This window comes from Pogona vitticeps, chromosome 2 (genome assembly GCF_051106095.1).
Source record: "Pogona vitticeps strain Pit_001003342236 chromosome 2, PviZW2.1, whole genome shotgun sequence".
Lineage (NCBI taxonomy): Eukaryota > Metazoa > Chordata > Lepidosauria > Squamata > Agamidae > Pogona > Pogona vitticeps.
The window spans coordinates 35,220,353-35,243,815 of NC_135784.1; the positions used below are offsets into that span (position 1 = coordinate 35,220,353).

Genomic DNA, 23,463 nt, shown 5'->3' on the forward strand with positions numbered 1-23,463 from the left:
GCCAGGACCCCTAAGGAGCCTCTGTGGCAAGAAAGCAGAGTGCTGCTACGGGGAGACCAGAAAGTGGGACAGTGACCGTTTTGCCCATTTACTGTGCCCAGGCTTTCACCCTTCGTGCAGGAATCAGGATCTTCAGTTCTGATGTGGAAACTGCCCCATCTTTCTGCTTTTGATGTCTTAAGAACTTTGCTAATTTAAAGGATGCCTAATTGAAGAACTTGAGTTTGAACACCTTGATTCTGTTCTCTCCTTATATTGCGCGTGTTCCAAATATTCCGTAGCTCTGCTACTGCTTTGTGTGTCTGTTAATTCCTTAGAAACACCTTGTCTGTGGACCTGTGAAAACCATCCCTTCTGCTTCTCCTCTGAATGCTCTTCAGTACTTCCAGTAAGTGACTCTTCTCCCCCAGCAGTTTCCCATCCGGGACCCATTTGCTCTACTCAGAAGAGTGGATCACATCTGTCAACATTTTAGGCAAGCCGAGACCCTTACAATCTTGTCTGCACTTGCTTTCTGAGCACCCTGCCTGGTGCGAATGGCTGACTACTACAGTCCCTTGATATGGGGCTTGTCCGTAGTCTTATGCAAGCACATGTTCCCATCTTGGGGCTGACATTTTTGTTTCCTGAACTCCCTGTACAGGTAGTTTTCCACACTCTGTCTTTGGGAGCAATCTTAGGTCTTGAAGAGTATATGCTCAGACATGGAAAAGGGTCTCATCAGCAGTGATCCAGCAGAGCCACATAAGCTGAGGGTGGTGCTGAGCCCCTCCTTTCTTTTCCTCCTCATCTTATTAGTCCTTTTATTATTCAGAACTGGATTCAGCATCCATAGCAGTGCAGGTGTTATACAGGGCATGCAAGGTAACATTCAGAGCTTGGAAAAGATTAGGATGGCACGCATATATACGGCATGGTAAGATCAAAGACCAAACACATTTTCCTGAGCACATTGTAAGGAGAGTGCTACACCAGGTTTAGCAAAAATTCCAGGGGCAAATATACAAAAAAAAAAAAAAAAAAAAAGATATGGGTTGTGCCTTTGGAAGCTTTCACACAACCTTACCTAATCTCGAAAGAATTGAGATATACGTATAAAGAGCTTTTAACCAAAAAGCAACAATTAAAAAAATATACAGGAGCTGAAGGAAAACGGTCTACAGATGGACTGGTGAGTGATGTTAAAATTAGAATCAAGGTTTAAAAAAAGACAAAATAATGGGCTTTTATGAAGGGAAGGTTCAGGTGGATGGGTTATGGATATACACTGGTGATAAGATTATACAAAAATGTATACTTTTTTGTTAGAATGTAATTTAGAAGATGAAAGGGTGAAAGCAGTGATGATTAAATGGGCACAACATTTAGGTTATAAGATAGACATAGATGACTGGACTCGAATGTGGAATGATAACTATAGGTAGATTAAACCAGTAAAAGTGAGAGAAAAATGTTTTAAATATGTTTTATAGATGGCACCTTACACCTCTAGAATTGGCAAAAATGGCATTGGGAGTTAGCAACACACGTTGGAAGTGTGGTGAGCAGCCTGGGGCTCTTTTTCATATGTGGTGGACATGCGATACAGTAAAAAGATTCTGGAGACTGAGAAAAGATACTACACAAGAAATTATACAGCAAAAAATAGCTTTTAAACTAGAAATGTTTCTGCTGAATATAATGCCAGAAATTGTTGATAAAAAAATTAAATATATGTTGTTGCACATATTGACAGCTGCAAGGCTTATTTGGACCCAAACCCAGAAAAATCAGGAAAACCCGAAGGTGGAGGCTCTGATTAAAAAATTATTGGATAGTGCAGAAATGGGCAGCCTGTCAGAGGCATTACACGAGAACCCAAGAACATATGTCAAAGAAAGCTGGAAAATATTTTATGTTTGGGCCAAGAAACAAACATGAGTAGAGAATAGGTTATGGATTTTAGTATTGTAACACAGCCATGGAGCCAAAACTATATCATATACTATATTTTCCTTTTGTTCCCGTGTCTGCATTCCTTTGAGTATTGTTTGTTTGTTTACGATGGGAAAAAAAAGAGCTTGGAAAAGCTAACGTTTTGAACTACAGCTCCCAGAGTTCCAGCCAGCCAGCCTGCCTGGCCACTAGCCCAATGAGAATGGCCAACTCTACTGAGGAGTTACACACACTTCTTGCTGATTCCTTACAGGCTACGGCACTCCCAGATGTATGAGGCTTCAGTGCTGAAATATGGAGACCTCTCTCAAGGTAAAGTTTCATCCTATTCCATATTACCCATTTCTCTCTCCCCCCCCCCTTCCCTTCCCTCCCCTGCTGGAGGTTTTCTGGAGCCTTATTACACCTTGGGGCCTTGGGAAGGCATCCCCATGCTGGGTGGGCAGCTTATTTCTGTTTTCAGGTAGGGAAAGCCTTATGTTTCTGGGTTTGTTGCTTAGATGGTTTCGGTTTGCTGCCTAGCTTCTTGCAGGGCTTTCCTCTGAGTGTCCTTGACCTTTCAAGTCTTCCCATTTGGCCTATTAGTTTGGGAAAAGTGGGGGTTCCCTGGCGCCTTCCCTGAGGTCTTCACTCCATTTGAGCTGAGCTGCTTTCTCATCTCTGGTTTTCTTGCTGCAGACGACACCTGGACTGAAACCATCAGCATATTGACCTCAGCTTCCATCCGATTTGAGATACTGGGCACGACCCATCGGAACCAAGTAAGCAAAGGAATCCTTTGGAGATGCTCTTTATCAGTCGTTGCTTAGAAGGGGGGGAGAGAGAGAGAGACAGAGAGACGGAGAGAGACAGAGACAGAGAGACACACGAAGGGCTTATACTTAGGCAAAATGGCTCATTCCAGCATATATAACATGGGTGCAGGATCCTGTATTACGAGAACGTGATTTTTATGCAACTTCCAGCCATGTAATTAAATCGGAAGATAGAATTTGTTGGCAGGCAGGTGGACGGGAAGGTTTTTGGACTATGGACGATAGTGCACAGATCTTTGTATGCATTCTAACTGCTAGCTAATCCATGGAGGCTGAGCTATCAATGGTAAACAAAAGCAATTGACAACTGCTGGTTCCTGAATCAAGATCCCAGCGACAGCATGTTGGAGTGCGTGGGGTCAATCCCTCTCCAGCTCCAAAAAAGGACACAGGATTTGTTCAAACAAATGTGTGGGCAGAACCTTGTGTCTTAAAGGTGGGGGTGAGGTGGCTAAATCTGAAGAAACACAGAAGAAGTTAATGGTTCAGAAGAGAGGCATGGCCTTCCAGATGTTCCTTGCCTACACCAGCCCTCATCCCTCACCATTAGCTGTGCTAGATCGCACGGGTGGGGAGTGTAGTCCAGCACTCTAGGATAAGGCCAGATGTATCCCACCCTTGTCCTTGAGTGAATCAGAAGAGTGAACCTGGCTATTTTGGGCTAGCCATGGTTTCAGCAACCATTGCAAGCATCTTGGATCAAACAAAGAGTGAGGAGAAGAACAGTCAAAAAGCAGGAGATAAATCTGACCTTATGTAAGAGAATTGTCGGGATTCCTCTTCTACAGCTGAGTCCAGTCTGGTTTGGACAAGGCTATCTTTTCCGAATAACAGAGACGGGGTGGGAGGGTGGGGTGGCTCAATGATCCATATATCTCACTCCCCAGAGAGGAGCCCTAAAATACCTGGCAGGGGGAGGCAGACGAGGAAATCTGGGACCTTTTGGGGAGCTGCCCTTCTCTACCTCCTGCTCGCCTGGCACCGTTTGTTTTCGCCTGCTCAGGTTCTTCTGGACGTGAAGGAGACGAGCGTTTCTACCAAAGGAACCAAAAGCGGAGCTTTTGTGATGTACAATTGTGCGCGGCTTGCCACACTCTTTGAAACATACAAGAAGGCGGCAGAGCAAGGTGAGAGCCCGCGGGGCTTGTGTGCTCTTTTGGCTCTTGATTTGTGGAGTTGTTCTGAGACTGGGTTGAGTTAGGCTCTGAATTCTGAGCAGGGCTTAGATAGCCTGATCTAGGAAACAAATTATTTTCTTGCTTGTGGAATGGAAATAGGATGGAGGCGAGTGAGAGTTGCAGTAGGGCTGAAAAAAAGTGTGACCTAGGAGGGGACCTGTGCAGCCTTTGGTGGTTTCTACTTGTGAGTGGTGCTAGACTCATCCCTGGGCTATGAGTAGCCAGTGAGTTTTGATAAAGAAGGCTTGACCCCCTTCAAGTATCTATTTTTTTTCATCTCCCCAAAGGCTTTGCATAAGATGTTTATGGTGGCCAGTGTTAAAACATTCCCTCTCTCGGCTCCTCCCTTAACAAATCTCTTGCCCTCCAATTCCAGGTTTGTACCCAGCCTTCCCTCCACCTTCAGAGCTGAACTACTCGTCTCTCAGGGAAGAGGTGAGCCAAGGAGAACAAAGACATGGCCCTGGAGGGTTTTCTGATTCTAAAAAATTGATGAAGGAAAGACAGATCTAGACATTTGATTTGCACCCATCCATGTTTTCAACAATTCCACCACATACAACAGGCGGAGAGCTCCTTAACCACAGACAAATATTTCCTGTGTAACTTGTTGCTTGTATTGGGAATCTTCCTGATGGGTCACTTCTGTATTTGTTGATGGCCTGGAGTGGAAGAAGGTGAATCTCCTTCATAGGTAGAGAGGCTGCTCATTGCTAAGGGTCTGTTTTAGGGAGTTTTGTCTACTGTTGCTCTTTAACAAGAGGGTACTTTTAAGGAGAAAGGTGGGTAAAATATTTTAAATAAATACTCCAAGGATCCCCACCCATCCCTTCCTGCTGCCCTCAGCTTGCATGGTTGGGAAAAGATCTGTTTGCTGCTGCTGCTGCTACTGTCAGTCATGTGGCAACAGTGATCTTCCACTGAGATTGCAGTGGTGATGGTAATGGTTTTAATTGTGTCCTCCGCCCGGAAACCTTGCTTCACTGTCGATAAGATGGCCTGCCTTTTCCCCTTCTGCTACGAACTGTGGGAAAACGTTGTTCATGCTGAGATTGCTGGTGTGTGTTTGTTCGTGTGATGCTTCACTGGGCCACCACAAGACTGCTATTGCTGCATGCTGTTAGCAGTGAGGAAAAAAACAACATATTTCATCAGAATGGATTTGGCTGGATGTCACATGCCTCTCTGATGCCAGTGGGACTCTCACAACTTTCTGCTTCTTCCCAGGGGGAATGGCTCTTGTTGTTCAATGGTCTCCTGCCTTTTCATGAGGTCCTGAGCCAAGCAGTGCAGCTCCCCGTCACCAGTGGCGGACTCAGGATCACAACCAACACAGAGGCGGTAAGCTCAGTTTTCAGACATGAACAGGGTGGCATTAAGGTACTCGTTTTTCCTTCTTTCTTTTAGTGTCTTTTGTGTTGTGTGACCATCTCTGCAGCATGCTATGGGGTCTAGCTGCCTTCCTTGAGAGTTTATTGATTCATTTGGTAGATGCTGTGTTTTGGGAAGAGAATGGATACCTTTTACGTTTACCTTAACTGGACTAGCCGTTGTGTGCCGATCTGGAGAGCAATCTGTAAATATTCAGACTAAAGCTGAATCTCACTGCAGGCAAAGGAAGCTAAGGGTGCTGCTCCAGATAAGACGTATTACTGCCTGACAAATGCTGGGAAGGGAAAATTGATTCTAGATAGTGGCTTTACAAGCACTGGAAAGCAGACATTGGCCAAATTTCTCTGCTAACCAATTCTACTTTGACATCCTCTGTAGCAGTGTTTCCCAACCAGAGATGGGCACGAACCAATTCATTCCAGTTCATAAAGACAGCAGTACAGGTGCTGGTGCTGCTCCCACTCCCCTGCCTCTGTCAGCCCATCACCAGGCCCAGCGTGCAAGCTTCATGCAGCCCCTCAATTGATCATTCCAGTCCCGGCAACAGCTCAGGTTTTTCTGTCCTGCCCTCTTGGCGGCTCTCTCACTCAGACAAAAGGTCAGGGCAGAGAAGTCTGTGCTCTTGCTCCTGACTGGGAGATTAGCCAAGGAGGTGGAAAAAGCAAGCAAGCTGGGCCTGGTGAGTGGCTGATTGGCTGGCTGAGGAAGGTGAAGAGGGGAGCAGCAGCACCTATGCGGCCGCCTTTACAAACCAAGACAAACGTGAACGAACCAGTTCGTACCTACCTTTTTCCCCAGCCATGGGTCTCCAGATGTTTTTCGACTAAAAGTCCCAGAAACCTTCACCACTAGCTGTGGTGGCCAGGATTTCTGGGAGTTGTAGTCTACAGACATCTGAGGACCCAAGGTTGGGAACCACTGCTCTACAGACTTCAGAAGAACCGTGTGGGACTTATTTCAGGCACCATTGAAATTGAGGAGCTCAGAAACATCAAATAGGGGATGTACTTGCACATCATCATACATTCCCCATGAACCATTTTTAGTAACTCAGTGGGCAAGGATAGTTGGCTCTGCAAGTGCCTGGAGTTCAGGCCTCCAATCCTGCACCCATCTAAAAATCAAAGCCTGTTTACTCTTGCATTTAAATGACTGAGTTGCTGGAATCTCCAGCTGAAAAGGCCCTCCATGCCTGGCAAGGACCCTGCAGGACATCACTGAGAGCCACTGCTGGTTACAGTCCATGATACGGAGCAACACAGGCTGATCATTTTATTCAGTAAAACGCAGATCATTTGACACAATTGGTCTGACTTCCAGCTGCACTGCTCCCACTGAAGGGCCTGCGAGGATTGCATTCATGGCATTGTTCTGCTTTGTTCTAGATTTGCAAGTTCCTGGTTCAACTGAGTATGGATTTCAGTTCCTACTATAACCGGGTGCATATCCTGGGGGTAAGTCCTCTCAAATGGGGAGGATGGTGTACAGAGGGCTATGCCGTGTATCCAGTGAGGTGGCACATAGGTTCAAAGAAGGTGGATTTACCTACAAACCAAGTAGCCCATTTACTGATTAACTCTGTTGCATGTCAGTCATCCTTGTCATTCTCCACTGTAAAGGATACATTATATCTAGTCAAAACAGAAACATCAGCTGTGAAAAAGAATTCAGAACTGTTTCTATGTACAGCCACTCACAGGCAGTTTTGCTCGCACACCCTAAATCCGCCACGGGCAACTGGCGAGCCATAGGATGCATGCAGCAGCCCCTGGACCATTTTTGCACCTCAGCCCCAAAGTTGAAAAAAGGAGCAGGGGTTGCTTGAAAAATTTCCCTGTGCCTTCAAAGGGATACGGACAATTCTGCCATGATCTGAGAGTTCCCCAGCACTCTTGGGTCCCCCACAATCCGAATCCTCATAATCATGTGCCATCAAGTCAGTTCTAAGATACTGAGACTCTTCTCTGGGATTTCCAGATGTAAAATATTCAGAAGTGTTTTATCCTTCTCTTCTTCTGGGGGTGCATTAAAGGACTGTGCAGCCTGCCCAAGGCCACCCAGGCTGGCTCTTCACCTAAGAGAAAGAGTTGATTCCAATCCTGGCTCCACTGCCAGATGCTTTAGCCCTCACCCCACCCCTGAGCTATCCAACCACCAGACTCCCCCTTTCTAGCCACTGGAGGTATTTTTCTTTTCTTTTTAGAGAATCCTATTGCTTATTTATGACAGCATAAATCAGAGCGTAAATAAGTTGCCATGGATATCCCTTCTAATGTGGCAGTCACATGAACTGGTGGTATGTGACGAGAGATCCATAAGCTCTCTCATCAACTAATGGCAAGTCACTGCTGCAGTTTATACCACTGCACTTACACCAGTGTAAATAGTAAGACTCTGATCAGTTAAAAGAAGCCTAATTCATTTTTCAATTTAAAAAAACAGACAATTGCAGTATACAGCATACGACCACACTATTTTTTAAAAAAATATAAAAATTAAACATGCAAATTAGCTTTGCTAGTCCACCCACCCACGCCCACCTCCTTTAGATCATCATCATCAGGCTGCTGACAAATCTGATAAATCAGCCCTGCTGAGATAATCCACTCCTGCCTTGACTTTGTCCTCTGGGAGTCTCTGAAATAGAAACTTTTGAAGAGTTGTTAGAGTTTTCAAACTATTGACCGAGGCATAGCCTTACCAACTGGGCAGCTTCTCTCTTGGGGTGGGAATGACAAGCGCCAGTTTGATAGCCCCACCTTCAAGAGTGCCACTGCTGGCTGTTCAGAAAAGAATTTCTTGCACACACTCTCGATTTTGCCCATCACCAAATCAAAGCAGTGGCTCAGGGTGTCAATGTTAGCCCTGCAGAGAGAGTGGGGAAAGGGGAAACTTGGAAGACGTAGAAGGAAAGCCTCAAACCTTCATCCAGCCAACACCCTGAGTGCCAGAAACCACCATCTCCTGCTCACAAGGCCAGCTGATGACCCTCTTTGTCCCCCAACAGGAATCACGGCCCCATTTATTCAGCCAGATGTTTGCACGGTTGCAGCTGATGAGAGCAGTGAGAGAAGTGTTCCACAGTGCCTTGGCCACCCTCCGGCTGCCTCCTCTTAGCCAGATCTGAGCCACGCAAACTCACGCCCACCTGTGGCACTTCCAGAAAACTTGCCTCAGCCTTCCTGAGGGGTCACTTTATTGTGAAGGGGAAAAGACTACCAGCGGAGCACAGTTTTACAGCACACGATTCATGTCTGAGACTTGGAAAAGCTTCATCATGGTTGAAGAGAAGGCCTTCCTTATGGCAAAGGACCTGCCTGAGATGCTTTGTTGTTGAAAGTTCCTATTTACTCATATTAGCCAGAATATTGTTGCTAATTTATGCTTGTGTTAGGAAAGTCGCAAAAGTCTTGGCAAGAAATAGGTGTTCATAAACAAGGTCCTGGTTGTGTTGCTGGGTGTGGGCCTGGTTGCATGATCAGATGCACACCGAGGACTGCAAACAGCATCTTTTAAACAAGCTGCAAGATCTGCTATCAAGATTTACCCAATTTTCTTTATGTGAGCATTAACTGGTAATAAGATTCGAGACAGTGTTAAGGGAGGCGATCGATTAAGCCAAAAGAAGGTGCAGCCGCTGGACACAAATGGTTCAGTCCTTGCTTTTATTTTGTTCTGAAATGGTGGAGCCCATCCAGGCTATGTCCCTGTCTTTTTACACATAATTTCTTTGGCACGGGCTGCAGAAAGCAAAAGTTTGTAAATAGACTTTTAAAAGTATACGTAGTTGTCAGTACCTGTTGTAAAAACCTGTCTGAACATCCCACAGTGCTAGAGAATCAAGATTAAATTTGCTGCCTGTGAGTTTGTAAATAAACTGAAATACACAGTTGTCATCAGTGCCTGTTATAAAAATCTGAACATCACATGGGGAGCAGATGATCAGATTTAAGTTTGCATGGTTCGGTGTCTGCAATCATAAACAGCAAGGAAAACTGAGTATAATTGAATGTGTGGATAGAAACTGTATCTTCAGTTCCTTTTTGTTCTGCCGTGCCTGCCAGGTGGTGCGGAAACTACATTTTCTAGGGACTGTGAATGAGTTCAGCAGGTTCTCCTCCGTCAGGCAATGGCAAGCTTGGCAGTGCGAGGGACTGGCCTGGGCGCTGTCCCTCCCCATCCTGGGCCTTCTTCACAAGGTCTTTGCTATTTTAGCTGCTTCATAAGGAGGCTGATGAGCTGCTGGTGTTGCACCCAGTACTGGTGGCTCTGATGAGGTGGCAGCTCAAAGAAGGAGAATGTGAAGTTTCGGCTGAAGTTGAGGTTGGTGATGCTGGGCACCGGGGGCAGCTTCATCTCATGCCATTTGCTCCGCGTGCGCCTGGACGGGCCTCTGCCCCGGGCTTTCTGCCTGGTCTTGCCTTGGAGCAGCGCGGCCCTCGACCTCTGCTCCCTCTCTGCAGCCGCTGGGGCCTTCTCTCCAAGGTCCAGGAAGAAGTTGCAGGCGTCGGCATCACCTGCTGCTGAGAAAGGGACACCGTGCAAGAAGGACACCACAGGCTTGAACAGGGCATAGAAGGAGGTCTCGGACTGAGAAGGCCCAGTCCAGGGTGTCATGCCATGATTGCTCAAAGGGCCTCCTTTGGCATGGGAGGAGCAGGCAGGAAGACATGGCAGCTTCTGGCCTGGTTTCTCTGAGGCAGGAGAAAGGGGAGCAGAACAAGCATTAGTGAAGCACAGCGTTTAGTCAGGAGCGCATCAGCTCAAGGGTGGGTGGAGAAAAGACAGGCTGAGGGCATAACGTTGACTGAGAGGAGGAAGATCTACCCTAGTCCCAGCCCTTTGCTTCTGGTACAGTGGATCCTCTACTTAATTAATCCGTATTGGAACGGTGGCTGCAAGTCGAAAAGTCTGTAAGTCGAATCTCCATTGACCTACAATGCATTGAAAACCGATTAATCCCATAACTGGCAGTTTTTATTCTATTTTTTGTTCTATTTTGGTTTTTTTCTGGTCTGTAAGTCGATTCTCCGGCTGCAAGTCGAATCTAAATTTTGCGGCCAGAGAAGTCTGTAACTCGAAAAGTCTGTAAGTCGAGCCGTCTGTAAGTCGAGGGTCCACTGTATACACTCCTTGCTCTCTCTGCTCTGGCGTGTGAGGCTCAAGCAGGCCCTCTGCTGCCCCTAGAGATGACTGGCCTGCTGTCAAGAGGGACTGAAGGCATAAAGCCGCCCCGAGTAGACATGGTCTAGAGGGGCGGGGTAAAAATCAAATAAATAAATAAATAAATAAATAAATAAATAAATAAATAAATAAATAAATAAATAAATAAATAAATAAATAAATAAATCCTGCCTCAAACACTGAGGAATGAATTCCTCCCAAATACCAGCAGGACACCTTCGGCAGTGGATAGCCAAGGAGAATCCTTTCTCCACCTGGATGTTCTGTACTTTAGAAACAAGTCAACACATCTGCTTGTAAAGGACTGTGGGAGTTGTAGTCTTAAGAGCCTACGAAGGCCAGAGACTCCCTATGCCTAGCTTAGGGCTGGGGGTCTCTCTTAACTCTGCCAGAAGATAGGTGGGGATCAGGGACCAGAGTCTCACCAGAGGCGTCGTCTTCTTTGAGAATCGGGGGGAGAGCCATCTTGTTTTGCCTGGAGGTTAAGGAAGTGTTGGGAGCAGTTTTATTTTGGTGTTTCTTTGCAACTTCTACCTGGATGTGGAAAGAGGGAAATGGGAATAATAGGGTATGGCTCAGGAAAAAAAGAAGAAGGGGGGGCAGTAGGGGTTGTATGTAGAGCATCTCAGAGATGGCTTGTGATTTTTGGGATCTGGACATAATTTCGTTTCCATTTTTCTTGAGCAGCATGTTGCAGATTTATAGTGCCTGAATATATACATGCAAATATACATGCACCCTAAAATGCTCTTACCTTCTGGTGTGCAATTGTAACTGTTGGAAACAAACCTAGCAAGAAGACCATTGAGGGGGAAATAAACCATGTGCTGCCCTCTGGGGAGATTCTGACATAATATTTTCCTCCAGATCCATTTATTTCGTCCAGCACCCCTGCTAATGGAAGTGAAGATTCTGGGGCAAACCCTAAAAGGCCCCCTCAACAACTGGTGGCACATTCTTTGATCAGTCCTCTCACTGGGAAGTTCCCTCCTCCTATCCCTGAAACCATTAAGCCAGGCCCTTAGCTTTCCCCCTGTTTTGGCCTACCATTCATATCAGTATCCACCCAGCATGATCAGTGGCAGAGGACGGTGACATTTATAGTACAAAACATCGGGAAAGCCGGAGGCAATACCACCATCACCCCCTACAACAAGCAAAAGCTGGGTTTCCAAATGAGCCAGCATGGAAGTATGTTAAAAGGCAAACCCGCACAGATCCCTTCTCCCAACTTCCAGTGTATGCCCCTCGTAGAGCTACCCTGTGATTTCATCAATTTGAAACGTACTAGTGTATCTCAAGCACGTCCAAAATACTTTTCTCCAGGGCAGGAATGAGTATTGTACAAGATGTTTCCTGAAGCCAGGTCTTCCCAGGTTAGCCATTCATTTATGCTATATAAAGAATTGCAGATTTCTGAATGCTGGGCACCAGTATGGCTCAGACCTCAGTTTCAGTAATACAGTATCTTGAATTTTGAACTCTTCTGAAAGCCTATTTCCCACCATGCCTTTGAACCCTCTGCCCAAACGTATGATGCCCACCGCGGCTTTCCATACCTTCTCCAGCCAGCCGGCACACTTGCTTCTGGGAGGCTCCTCTTTCTTCCTTGCCCGGCTCTGGCACTTTCTGAAAGCTTGGCCCACACTCATCCTCATGGTGCAGCCGGGGTGGGTGGTGACACTGGCGGTGGGCAAGGCTGAACTTCGGACCACAGATACAGCCAGTGAAGGGAGCGTGCCTGTGGCTTCCAGATGTGCCGTCGGCTCGGCTTCTGGGCCGTGTCTCTGCCTGGGCTTGGGGGCAAAGTGTGGCTGGAACGGCATTTTCTGAAGCAACCCACTTGAAGCATCTCAGGTTAGCTGGTGGGAAAGACCAGGTGTTGAATATGCAGCAGCTTAGGCTGAATACCCGTCAGAGAAGAGTCCAAGCCCTGCTACTGAATGCCCGTCTGGCATCAGCACCACCTGGCGCGTCTCACAATTGGTCCTGTGCAGCTCGAGACAATGCTGTTCATGTGGCATAAGTTGAGCATCTCTGCCTGCCCACCCCACCCACCCCCGTGCTCAAGAAACCAAAAGCTATTGGGAATCAGCAGAGTATGACCACGTGCCGAACTGCCACACAATGGGGCCCTGGCGTGACCTCCCTGGTGTGGCAGTCTGGTCATGAAATATGCATGGAACTACCAGGGGGGGCCAGTAACTGCAGCCACTCCAGGATTCAAGTGCTGAATTATTGAGCACAGGCCTGAAAAACAATCATGAGCTTGTTAGCTCTCACAGAATAGAAGCGGCTCTGAATTTCTTTTTTGATGTGTGTTATCCAGACGTTCCAGCCTACAGCAGGTCCGAGTGGTCGAGGTGAAATGCAATGCCACGACATCGTCTCGTGCTTGCCTGCATAGCGCGCCTCCTTCATTGCATCTCAAGACATGCCAACTATGCCAAGCTTTACCTCCCCTCGAATAGTTCTGTAACTTCTTGGCTGAAGATGCAACCAGAGATCTTACAAGCTCGCACACCATAACTCCAGTAGGGATTTTGGAATTTGCTCTGCAACCCAGCCCATCGTCGCCTCTGCAGTGCTGCGTAGGTCAGAGCGAGGGGGGAACCTAGAAGGAACCTCCCTGAAGAGTGGAAAGCGTTGGGAATAAACTCTGCCATCCCCTGGGCAACTGCATGCCCTCAACCACAATCCTTCCACTTCCAGAAGTGTTGCATTGCAAACTTGCTGATGAACAAAGTGATCCCATGGTCTTTTTAAAGAGCACAAATGACAATCCTTTCTAACATTTCAATTTGTTTTTAATGTTTACCTATATTTCATATTTTAAATTGTGCAACACTCTGAAAAAAGAGACCAGAAGCATTTTTTTTTAAAAAAAAGCATATCTACATAGGTTGGTCATCAAACCAGCAAAGGTAGAGGGTAGTAATACCAGGTAAGCATGCGCTTGTCCACTTCATGCCTTTTTTTGATGGCAACTCCCAGAATCCTGCACCCATGGCCACGTTGGTTGAGTAATTCTGGGATTCTGAATCCAAAAACAATTAAAGTTCTGATGAGGGGTTATTATCACACTATCAGCCTCTGAGATGCAGCACCACGCTAAAACAGGCTGCTAAAGTGGAGTATGCCTGCTGGTGAAAGGGAGCAGACGAGTGACCCAATGATCGACAATTGCATCTGTGTGGATAAGGGATACCGGAGTCCTCTTGTAGTCCGTGTTGCTGCCCTACGAGGACCCGATGCAAGCCTGCTTGTCCTTTTCTTCTCGTCAGCATTCCAGAAAGAAAAGAAGCGCCCTTGGCACTCCATGCTTGGTCATACATCGCCGTCTGTTTTTGTACTTTGCAACTCCAGGCTGCAACGGAGCACCTGTAAACCCTGGCCACATACCACGTTGTGACAGCTGGACCCCTCCACTTCCCAGCACTCCAGAGCAGCCACGTCAGCCACGTGACAGAATTTGCTGCACACAAAAGACAAGCGGTCCTCACAAAGACGCCAGAGCGTCAGGCGCTGGTCCACCGAAGCAGAAAGGAGGAGGTCTGGGCGCAGGAGCCTCACCCCCGTCACGTGGGCCGCATGGGCACATGGCCTGGACAATGTCCTGAAGATGCGGATGCCGATCTCGGCTTCTCCGTCCACAATGCTTTCATTGTTCACATCAATGTCGCTGACCGAGATGGAGCCATCATCGCTGCCACTGGCCACGAGGAAATGCCCACCTGCCATTTTATGGACTTGGAGGCTATTGACCCCACAGCTGTGAGCCTGAATAGTCAGAAGCCGGGTTCCCACGTCTGCAAAACACAGAGGTTTATTTTACTTTATTATTTACTGCAGATACGGCCAGCGGTTTCCGGGATCTTTTCTTAGCCTTCCTCCCCGTTGAGCTTGTGACCCAGGGCTAATGTGAGCGCCAGTCCAATAACATCTGGAGCGTCACACTTTCAAAGGGAGCAGGATACAAATCTGGCAAGCAAAGTATTATGATTTTTTTTAAAAAACAACACCAGTGGGCATGGAACAAGGGCTGGAGGAGAACCCTTTGCAAGGGATGCATATGTGCAAAGGATCGTCTGCACCTAAGGACACAGATGAATAAACAGGAGAGGCAAGTCCAGTCATTTACCCAGAATCTTCCTCTCTCCTCCTCCCGCCTGTACTGCTTGTGCAGCAAGGTCAAGGGTAGCGCTGACGTCCCAAAAGGCGATGCTCCCGTCGGTAGCTGCACTGGCCACAAAGTGTCTCCTGAGAAGGAAAAATGTACTGAAGTTTAAAAAGGGGGGGGCTGGCTTTCTAGGTTCCCGAGGCCAGATCAGGTCAGTTCCACCCCAGTTCTCAACTCTCCAGGTAATTAGGTAAGACTACACCAGGCACGTTTTGTGAATAGTGCTATTAAGGTAACGATCCGTGTCTGTGCTCTCCGCGTTTTTAGTTCCCATCTCACGGTTCACAATGCCACCTCCCTGTCCCCCCCCCCCAATATGTCTGGATGCTGCCAGCTTAGGATAATATTTCCTGCGCAGGAGGAATATTTCCTAAAGTCCGTAGAAGCTCATCCTGTAATGTGGGACAGCTGTCAATCCTGAAGGGAGCCACAGGCCCCCCTGTTGTCTTTGATACACGAGGCTAGCCCGGCTCTCCCGCTCTGGAAGGAACCGCAGGGCTGGGAGACGGACCCAGAGGAAGGGCAGGGAAAGGCCACTCGCGGCGGCTTCATTCTCACCTCCGTCCACCTGCCGTCTCGGAGGCGAATGCCTGGACCTTCAGGACGCAGTGCTGGTGGTAGAAGGACTCTGCCACAAGCGTGAGCTTCTGAGAACTCTCAAGCAGCAGGAAAAGCCTGTCCGGAGGGGGAAGCCGACAGTGAGTCCCTGGAGAGCACGCTTGGGGGCGAAAGGGCACCCCCCCCAAGGGGTCACCTGCTCAGCAGTGGCCACTCAAGGCTGCAGAGACAGTCTGGATCCTCGTGGTTCACCTTCCCCACTTCAGCCTGGGAGAACTGGAAATGCAGCAGGAAACGACTAGGCCGAAGCTACTTCAGAGTCTGCCCTTCCTGGCCCTTTTCCCTCCAGTCATCCATCACCCATCACTACCGGACCTTTTTTCTCCTGCCTGAGACGCACGCTAGCAAAGCCCCCCCCCCCCCCATTCAGCCATTCAAAGAGAGACAGACCGGTGCCCCATCTCACCGGACAGATCCATCGCTACAAGCAGCGGCCAGGAAGAATAACGTCTCCGACGGTTCTGCATCCTCAGTGCTAGCCAGCACTGCAATGGACATATACCTACAAATAAAGGAGAAATCAGTCATCCTCTACTTCAGTGGCCCCCAACCTTGGGCCTCCAGATGTTCTTGGACTTCAACTCCCAGAAATCCTGGCCAGCAGAGGTGGTGGTGAAGGCTTCTGGGACTTGTAGTCCAAGAACATCTGGAGGCCCAAGGTTGGGACCACTGCTCTATGGGACCATCAATCTTATCTGTCTGTCTGTCTGTCTGTCTGTCTGTGTACTTATCTACTTGCCTCTCTCTCCCTCTCCATCCACCCTTTCCTTCCTCCCTCCCTCCCCATAAGGTGGCTTACAAATAGTTATGAAACATACAATGAAAATTAAGACCTAATATTAAGAAAAAACATTTAAACCACAATTTAAAGACATTTCAAAACATGCCCAGTCGATTCAGTATAGGCATCACCCTTTAATGGCTCCTACTGGTCCTATGAAAAGTCTACCTAAAAAGGAAGTTCTCTGCCTGCTGGCAGAAAAAAAAAGAGGGAGGGAGGGAGGGAGGGAGGGAGGAGAACAAACCAGCTTCCTCGTGGTGGTGGTGGGCACTCCACAGCCTAGAAGCAGCCACTGAAAAGGTCCTCTCTTGCATCTGCACAAGCCCTGGGACCCAGAGGAGAGCCTCCCCTAAACATCTTAAAAGCCAGGGGTAGTTTTAGGAGGGTGATCTGGTCCTTCAAATTGAAGTATCTGGCAATAACGCAGTTGAATGCTTATATATACTGTATATATAAAGTGGTTGCAGGCATCGACTATATATAAACATAGACTATATATTGACTATATATAAATAAATAATAATCCATGCGTGCAATGAACTATCTCCCCCCCCCTTTTAATGGGAAAACGTTTATTCTTAACAGTTACTTTTCAGGAGTAGAAGTCCCATCATCCTCTAACCAGCATGGCCATTAGTCACGGCCGAGGGAATTCTAGGACTTGCATTCAATAAAAGTAACTTTTCCCAGCTAGAGTGTCTATGTGCTCTACAGTGGCATCCAAAATATCCCCAGGGCACGTTGTATGCATCGTTTCAACCCAGGGAATCCATTCTTGCCTCTACCTGGTCTCTGGATCCATCTTGATGTACTTGTGCCGGTTCTTCATGCGCTCCCAATGTTCATCCAAGCGATGAGACGCCACGTGGGCCAAGCGGCAGGCCACGCCACTGCCGGGACTGGGGCTAGGGCTGAGCAGTAACCGGTAACCCTCGATCTGGGCCCGGCCTCCAGCTGAGAAAAGCAAGGGGGAGAGACACCCTTTCTCTGCCTGAGGGGCCCTGCCCTCGGCCACCGCCAGCGCCCTGACACTGGAGATGTGGTCACTGAGGGTTGTGAGTCGGGCCATCGAGTGAGATCCCATCCTGAAGGCTAGAATATTCACCGCATTGTCCTCACTTCCCGTAGCAAGGATGCTCACCGGCTCCAGGCTGGGCGTCCTCAGGGTCCCAAGGTAGCACACGCAGGTCAGCTCCCGGCTGTGCAGGGGCTCTTTGAGGATGGGCTTCCCGCTGGGGGCATCACTCCTTTGGTACATCATAACATCCCCACTCTTGATGTAAGCAAAGAGGTCCCCAGAGGGGCGGCGGGTGTAGCTCCAGGAGCGGTGGCCGCCACCGCAGGGGAGGGAGAGCAGGGTCTCGTTGCTGTCCATGCTCCAGACCACGAAGTGGGTGCCACGGAAGCCCAGCACCCACATGCTCCTGTCCGGCCCAAAGCGCAGCTCTTCCAACCAGTCCAGGCCCTTGCAAGGCTTCTGCTTCCGCAGCACTCGGAGCTGCTCGCCCTGCACCTGGAGTTGGCGATAGCAGCCATCCCGGCCGGTGCTGTAGATGAAGCCCCTGTGGCAGAGGACGGAGGTCACCCCAAGCTTCCCGTTAAGGCCAAACAGGAGAGAAACGGGCCCCTCAGCAGACGGCTCTTCCCCTCCCATAGGAAAGGGCGGCCCTGGGGAGCCGCACGTCCTCTCTGCATCGGAGCGGCCCAACTCTCCTCCCCCCGAGGTCTTGTCCGAGGGAAGAGCTGGCCTGCAAGCAAAGAGCATCACGGAGCCCCTGCGGTCACCACAGAGCAGAACCTCCCCCTGGGGCAGGAGGGCTGCGCAGGTGTGCCATCGCTGCTTACAGAGGGGCAGAAGGAAGCGCCGCTTGATCCCCACCGTCACCCCTCGGGGTGGGGCGCAAGAGACCTCCAGCCACAGCAAAGCCCCCGCTGGGCCAGAAACCGAGAGGCTGCACGTCCTGGGATTCCGTCCGGGAGAAGGGAGAGACCAGGTCAGGCTGTGCACTTTCCCTTGGAACAGCTGGAGCTCTTGGCTTTGCCAGGGGCTGCCGAGAGGGAAGACCTTGATGTGCCCCGAAAGATTGCCCATGGCGCACATGGTGACGTTGCCGCCAAGGGCACAGACGTCCAGGAGGCTGTAGGACTGATAGGCAGCATCCTCCAGGACCATCTCCCAGGCTTTCAAGGACGTGTCATAGGTGTAGACGGCCCCAGCATCAGTCATGACCAGGAGACGGTTCCCATCAACCAGTTTTACTGCTCGGGGGGCTCCTTTTCTCTGAGGGGAGGGGAAGTTCAGCTGCAAAAGGCTGCTCCCGTGGGTGCTCTCGCCTTTCAGGGCCCAGCGTCGGATGCCACCATCAGCCCCACCGGCGAACACCCAGCCTCGCCCCTCGTGCACAGCCACAGCCCGGAGGCCACGACCCTTGTGGCTTTTAAACTTGCGGACGACCTCGCCTTGGTAGTTCCACACCAGACACGCAGAATCCTCGCCGATGCTGACGAGGTAGTCGTTCAGCAACTTGACCGACCAGACGCGGGACTGGTGCCCGTAGCAGACCAGAAGGCACGGGACGTCCTCCGAGGGAGCCCTCAGGTCACCGACGCCCCACAGCCGCAGGCTCCTGTCGTCAGAGGCAGATGCCAGGACGCCCTTGCTCTCCGAGTAGCAAATGCTGAAGATGACCCCGCTGTGCCCTCGAATCCGGGAGCGAGGCCGCACCCTCCCTGTGCCATCTGCTGGATCAGCCGCGTGCCAGACCACCAGCTGGTTAAAGACAGTGCCTGCCACCACGACCAGCGTGTCCCAGCGGCTCCCTACCAGGTGGGCCGAGTAGAGGATGCATCTCTCTTGGCAGTGCACTTCGCGGAGCACCTTCTGCCCCACGCAGTCGTACAGCGCCACCGAGTTGTGGCCCAGGGCCAAAGCCACACAGCAGAGGGCCTCGGGGCTGCCTTCCAGCCACTGCAGATCCCAGATCCAATCGTGCACCTCACAGAGAGGAAAGAACTCCGCTACGTCCACGTGGCTGCCCCGGAAGCCGAGCTCGACACCAACAAGGCTTTTGCCCCCAAAGACGGCAAGGATGGAGGGTCCTTTCTCCCTCCCAATCGCGCAGCTCTGTTGCTCTTTGATACCGTGGACATTGGAGTTGCGAAGGACCTGCTTGCAATACCTCACTGACTGGCTGGCTTCAGACTCCAGCAGGCAGATGACTATGTTCGGCCCTTCACCTGGGAAAAGAGGAGGAAAAAGAACAGACAGGAAGCTAGGATCACTGTGTGGCATCAAACGAGTGCCCCCTCTTTTCCAACAGCTCTTGTCCTCAACAACATGTCCATCACAGCGCCTCTCCTAGCAGAAGAGAGACTCTGCACCATCTCTGTGCTTCACAAGGCGGGCCAGATGGAGGACTGCTCTCCTGATGCAGGCTTTCTACTGTAACAGCTGCTTCCCAGGCAGCTCCTGGAATCCCTCCCCTCAGAACTTTGGCTCCCATAATTCCGCCCCAATGAAAACCAGAAGGGTCTTCTTCTAGTTTCAAAGAGCTCCTGTTGTGCCAGTCCAGAGCCTCTGGTTGCCAGAATTTGGTGCTCCTGCCTGCTCTTCCTCTGAAACTGCAGGGCCACTACATTTGGCCCTTTTCTCTTTCCTCAGTCCCTCTTGCACTTGCCTCATCAGGTGGGCAGAAACAGGGCCTCTCCTGGGCTCAGCACCAGGAGGCCTGTGGGCCGCAGGCACAACTCCCTCCTGCATGTTCCCACCCCAGGTCTCTGCTTTTTGCTGCCAAAAACTGCCACCGGTCTGTCAAACTGTGGCACAGGTGGCTTGGAGGGCTGGCTTTCGCCACGTGTTTTAAAACAGATTTTTTTTGTTTCTGGATTAGGACTCTGCTTTAAATTGAATTATGAACTCAGAACATGCTTTGTGCATTTGGTGTTGTTTTTTTTTTTTTTTAAACACAATTTAAGTCAGTGCACTGGTGAAATTCAAGGATACAGGATGTGATTGACCCATATAGTCCTGAGAAGTTGCACATCCCTGACCAAGAAGGTGATGCTTGACTTTGCTGAGTGACCAAAGCCACGGCATGATCTCTGGCACACCTCTCACCGATCACCAAGGTATTCTTGGCCCTCACTGTAACTGGTCCGCAAGATGCCCACCTGCTACAAGATGATCTCCCACAATCTCCAGGGCAGTGATAGGAGCCAGGAGCAGTTCTGATTCCATTGCAGGGCAAGGATGGCCGGGCGAAGATCCTGCTGGATTCTTTCTCTCTTACACAGGAGGGAACATAGTCTTCTGGGGAAGGAAGGGAAACTGTGAGCAACAGGGCAGAAGAGCTTGAGCTGCTGCTGGACCCGGGAGCATGGGGTGCCTTTCCCGCTTAGAAAACGAACTGTCCAGAGCAGAAGGGGAGAGGGTGTGCCCGTCCCACACCCGCAGTTGTTGTTGGATCTCAGCTCCTATCAACTGAACGAATATGGTTACAGATCATAAGAGCTGGAAGTCTAAAAATATGAGGGCCGCAGCTTTCTTACCCCTGGCTAAATCTGTGTGCCATAAGGATGTTGTTGTTATGTCCCATCACATCACATCTGACTTACAGGGACCCTAACGGGATTTTAAGGTATGTGAGACATTTAAGTTCTCCCCCCGATTGCTATCCACCCCCCCAGTGAATTTCCATGGTTGAGTAGGGATTTGAACTCGGGTCTCTCAAGTCCTTGTCTGTCACTTTTGTCACTGTATCACTCTGGCTGGTGATTAGAGGGATTAAGAACAGCAACACTGTATTGAAGTGGGAAAACAAGCAAAGAGGTCTGCAGAGACCTTGGTAAAATTATGGAAAACTTGTCCAAACACATTGATCCCTGATTTAAACAACTGGACATGAAGAAGAAGGAAAAAAGGAGCCAGGAGGAACAGGGGAAGGTATGCATTTCCAGACGGGTAACCATATTAGTTTGTTGCATCAAACACAGAACAGCTTTGTGTCACACTTAGAAACTAGTGTGTTTATTCGGAATACAAGAAAGAGTCTTGCACCACATAAGTAAGTCAACTAACATACTAAGACAAAAGCTTTTGCAGACCAAAGCCAACTTCATAGACACATGTCATGGCATTCTTTATTAGCTGATATTTGTGCACCCAGCTGTAGACAGGAGAAATCAAGAACAATGATGTCACAGAATGAAATGCAAGAAATACTCAGGGATTTCTAGGTAGAGAGTACTCAGAAGTGGTTTACCATTCCCTTCTTCTGGGGGCATCTTGGGACTGTGCAGCTTGCCCGAGGTCACACAGGCTGGCTCTACTCCCGGAAGGCACAGCGGGGAATCGAACTCCCAGCCTCTGGCTCCACAGCCAGATCATCTTACTGAGCTATCCAGCCAGCTTCATACAAGAATTATCATAACCAGTTTATTATCCAAAAGAGGTGGGAAATATGTGACCTATCTGATGTTCTGAACTACAAATCCTATCCTGCCAAAGGCTGATGGGAGCTGGGAATCAAACCAGGTGTGGCAATAGGAGTTAGACTGCTAGACAGCATCTTGGGAGGTCCCGGTTCCAGTCTACACCTGAGTGTAAAATTCACTGTGTGGCCCAGCACCCTCTCTCAGCCGGAGGTACTTCATATGCTTACTGTGAGAATAAAGCAAGAGATGAGGTGGGAGAGCAGAAGAGGGACACAGTCCACCCTGAACTCACGGGAAGGAAATAGCAATATAAATGGAACTAGCAATTTTGTTTTAATTTTGAATGTTTATGTTGTTGTCGTCTTAATAGTGTTAATATTACTTTGAATGTTGTAAACCACTCAGAGTGGCCCTTGGCCAGACGCGCGGTATAGAAGTCAAACAAACAATATACCAAAATCATGTCTAGAGAAGAGCGACCTAACTTTACCATTGACAATGAAGAAACTGAAGGAGTTTGTATCCTTTGGTGAAATCATCAGTCGGAGTCTGCAGCCAAAAAAAATCAGAAGGCTGAGACTTGGGAGGGCTGCAATGAAGGAATTAGAAAAGATCATCACATTTAAGGATGTGCCCCTGGAGACCAAGATCTGGATCATCTACACACTCTTATTTCCGATCACCATGTATGGATGTGAAACCTGGACAGTTCAGAAAGCTGACAGGGGAAAAAAGGGGGGGGATTCATTTGAAAGATGCTGCTGGAAGAGAGATTTGCAGACACCCTGGACTGCCAGAAAGACAAAACAAGTGGGCCTTGAGCAAATCAAGCCTGACCTATTTCTGGAGAGGAAAATGAAACTGCCCTCCTTTGAGTACATCATGACAAGGCAGGATTCTCTGGAAAAGGTGGATAGCAGCAGGAAAAGAGAAGGACCAAATATGAGATGGATGAACTCCCTAAAAGAAGCAACAAGCTTGAGTGTGCAATAGCTGAGCAGGGCTGATGAAGGCAGAACATTTTGGAAATCACTCATTCATTGGTAAGTTGGAGGCGACCAGATGGCACATAACATGAATACACCTGAGGGGCCAGACGTTCCTTACACATGTTTGAAAACAGAGTGTACGCAGTTCGAATAAACCTGCTCTTGTATGTATTCTCGAAGGCCTTCATGGCCAGGATCTGATGGGTGTTGTGGGTTTTTCGGGCTGTCTGGCCGTGTTCTGAAGGTTGCTCTTCCTCTGAAGATGCCCATGGCCACAGAGACTGGCGAAACGACAGGAAGAACAACCTTCAGAACAAGGCCAAAGAGCCCGAAAAACCCACAACAACCATCTGCTCTTGTATATTCGGAGGCACGTGCTTCAGCACAGCAGGGAAGATGCTCTTTAAAATGCTTCCCTCCCATTTAAAACACTATCTTTTCATCATAATCCGAGTTCGAAAAAATTACTCTTATTCCTTTGGATCACAGCTCCCAAACCCCCCCCCCCCATGCTGGCTGGGGGATTTGGGGAATTACGATCCAACAAGAGTAGCGACTTGAAACTCCATCCGTAACCCGAGTGGGAAACACGTGCCGCCGCTGCTGCACTGCAACCCCCATGCTCACTCACCCTGGGTTACGGCAGGCCGGGCCTGGGAGCTGCAATCACACAACCCGGGGGTGCGGGTGCGGATGGGGGGGGCGGCCCAGGTCGACAAGGGCCCGGAGGGGGTCAGTCATGCATGCCCTATATATAAAAGAGGGGTGCTCAGCTCTAGCCCAGGCGAGGCCCCGCGGGAGCCAGGCTGGGCCGGGCTGGGCGGGCAGCTCCGCCACGGCCTCACCTGCTTCAGGGGGAGGCCCTGCACGGACACCGTCCCCCACCCCCACCCCCGCGCGCAGAACTAGAAGCGAGACGTGGATACCGGGAAGGGGGGGGTCTGGGGGTCCTTGAACT

General features: G+C 49.4%; 2 protein-coding genes across 6 annotated transcripts in view; one reads left to right on the forward strand and one right to left on the reverse strand.

Annotated features, from left to right (window-relative positions):
• DALRD3 (DALR anticodon binding domain containing 3) overlaps positions 1 to 9,216 on the forward strand; it is a 14,420-nt gene extending 5,204 nt beyond the window's left edge. For 2 of the 3 annotated variants that reach the window (XM_020795433.3, XM_078388804.1), the window contains exons 6-13: positions 318 to 388; positions 2,189 to 2,247; positions 2,614 to 2,696; positions 3,754 to 3,877; positions 4,305 to 4,363; positions 5,156 to 5,269; positions 6,706 to 6,774; positions 8,328 to 9,216. In XM_020795433.3, coding sequence (XP_020651092.3) covers positions 318 to 388; positions 2,189 to 2,247; positions 2,614 to 2,696; positions 3,754 to 3,877; positions 4,305 to 4,363; positions 5,156 to 5,269; positions 6,706 to 6,774; positions 8,328 to 8,447 — 699 coding nt within the window. In that variant the 3' untranslated portion in view covers positions 8,448 to 9,216. The other variant, XM_072989306.2, reaches the window with a different exon arrangement.
• The window catches only part of WDR6 (WD repeat domain 6), a 15,865-nt gene continuing 120 nt past the window's right edge, over positions 7,719 to 23,463 (reverse strand). The window contains exons 1-9 of one of the 3 annotated variants that reach the window (XM_072989305.2): positions 23,137 to 23,425; positions 20,254 to 20,392; positions 16,869 to 19,320; positions 15,709 to 15,804; positions 15,243 to 15,359; positions 14,646 to 14,764; positions 12,064 to 14,313; positions 10,930 to 11,038; positions 7,719 to 10,014 (exon numbers count right to left, since the gene is read on the reverse strand). In XM_072989305.2, the coding sequence (XP_072845406.2) occupies positions 13,832 to 14,313; positions 14,646 to 14,764; positions 15,243 to 15,359; positions 15,709 to 15,804; positions 16,869 to 19,320; positions 20,254 to 20,320 (3,333 nt within the window). In that variant the 5' untranslated portion in view covers positions 20,321 to 20,392; positions 23,137 to 23,425 and the 3' untranslated portion in view covers positions 7,719 to 10,014; positions 10,930 to 11,038; positions 12,064 to 13,831. Of the gene's footprint in view, positions 10,015 to 10,929; positions 11,039 to 12,063; positions 14,314 to 14,645; positions 14,765 to 15,242; positions 15,360 to 15,708; positions 15,805 to 16,868; positions 19,321 to 20,253; positions 20,393 to 23,136; positions 23,426 to 23,463 lie in introns of those variants that run through there. The other 2 variants (XM_072989304.2, XM_078388803.1) reach the window with 2 other exon arrangements.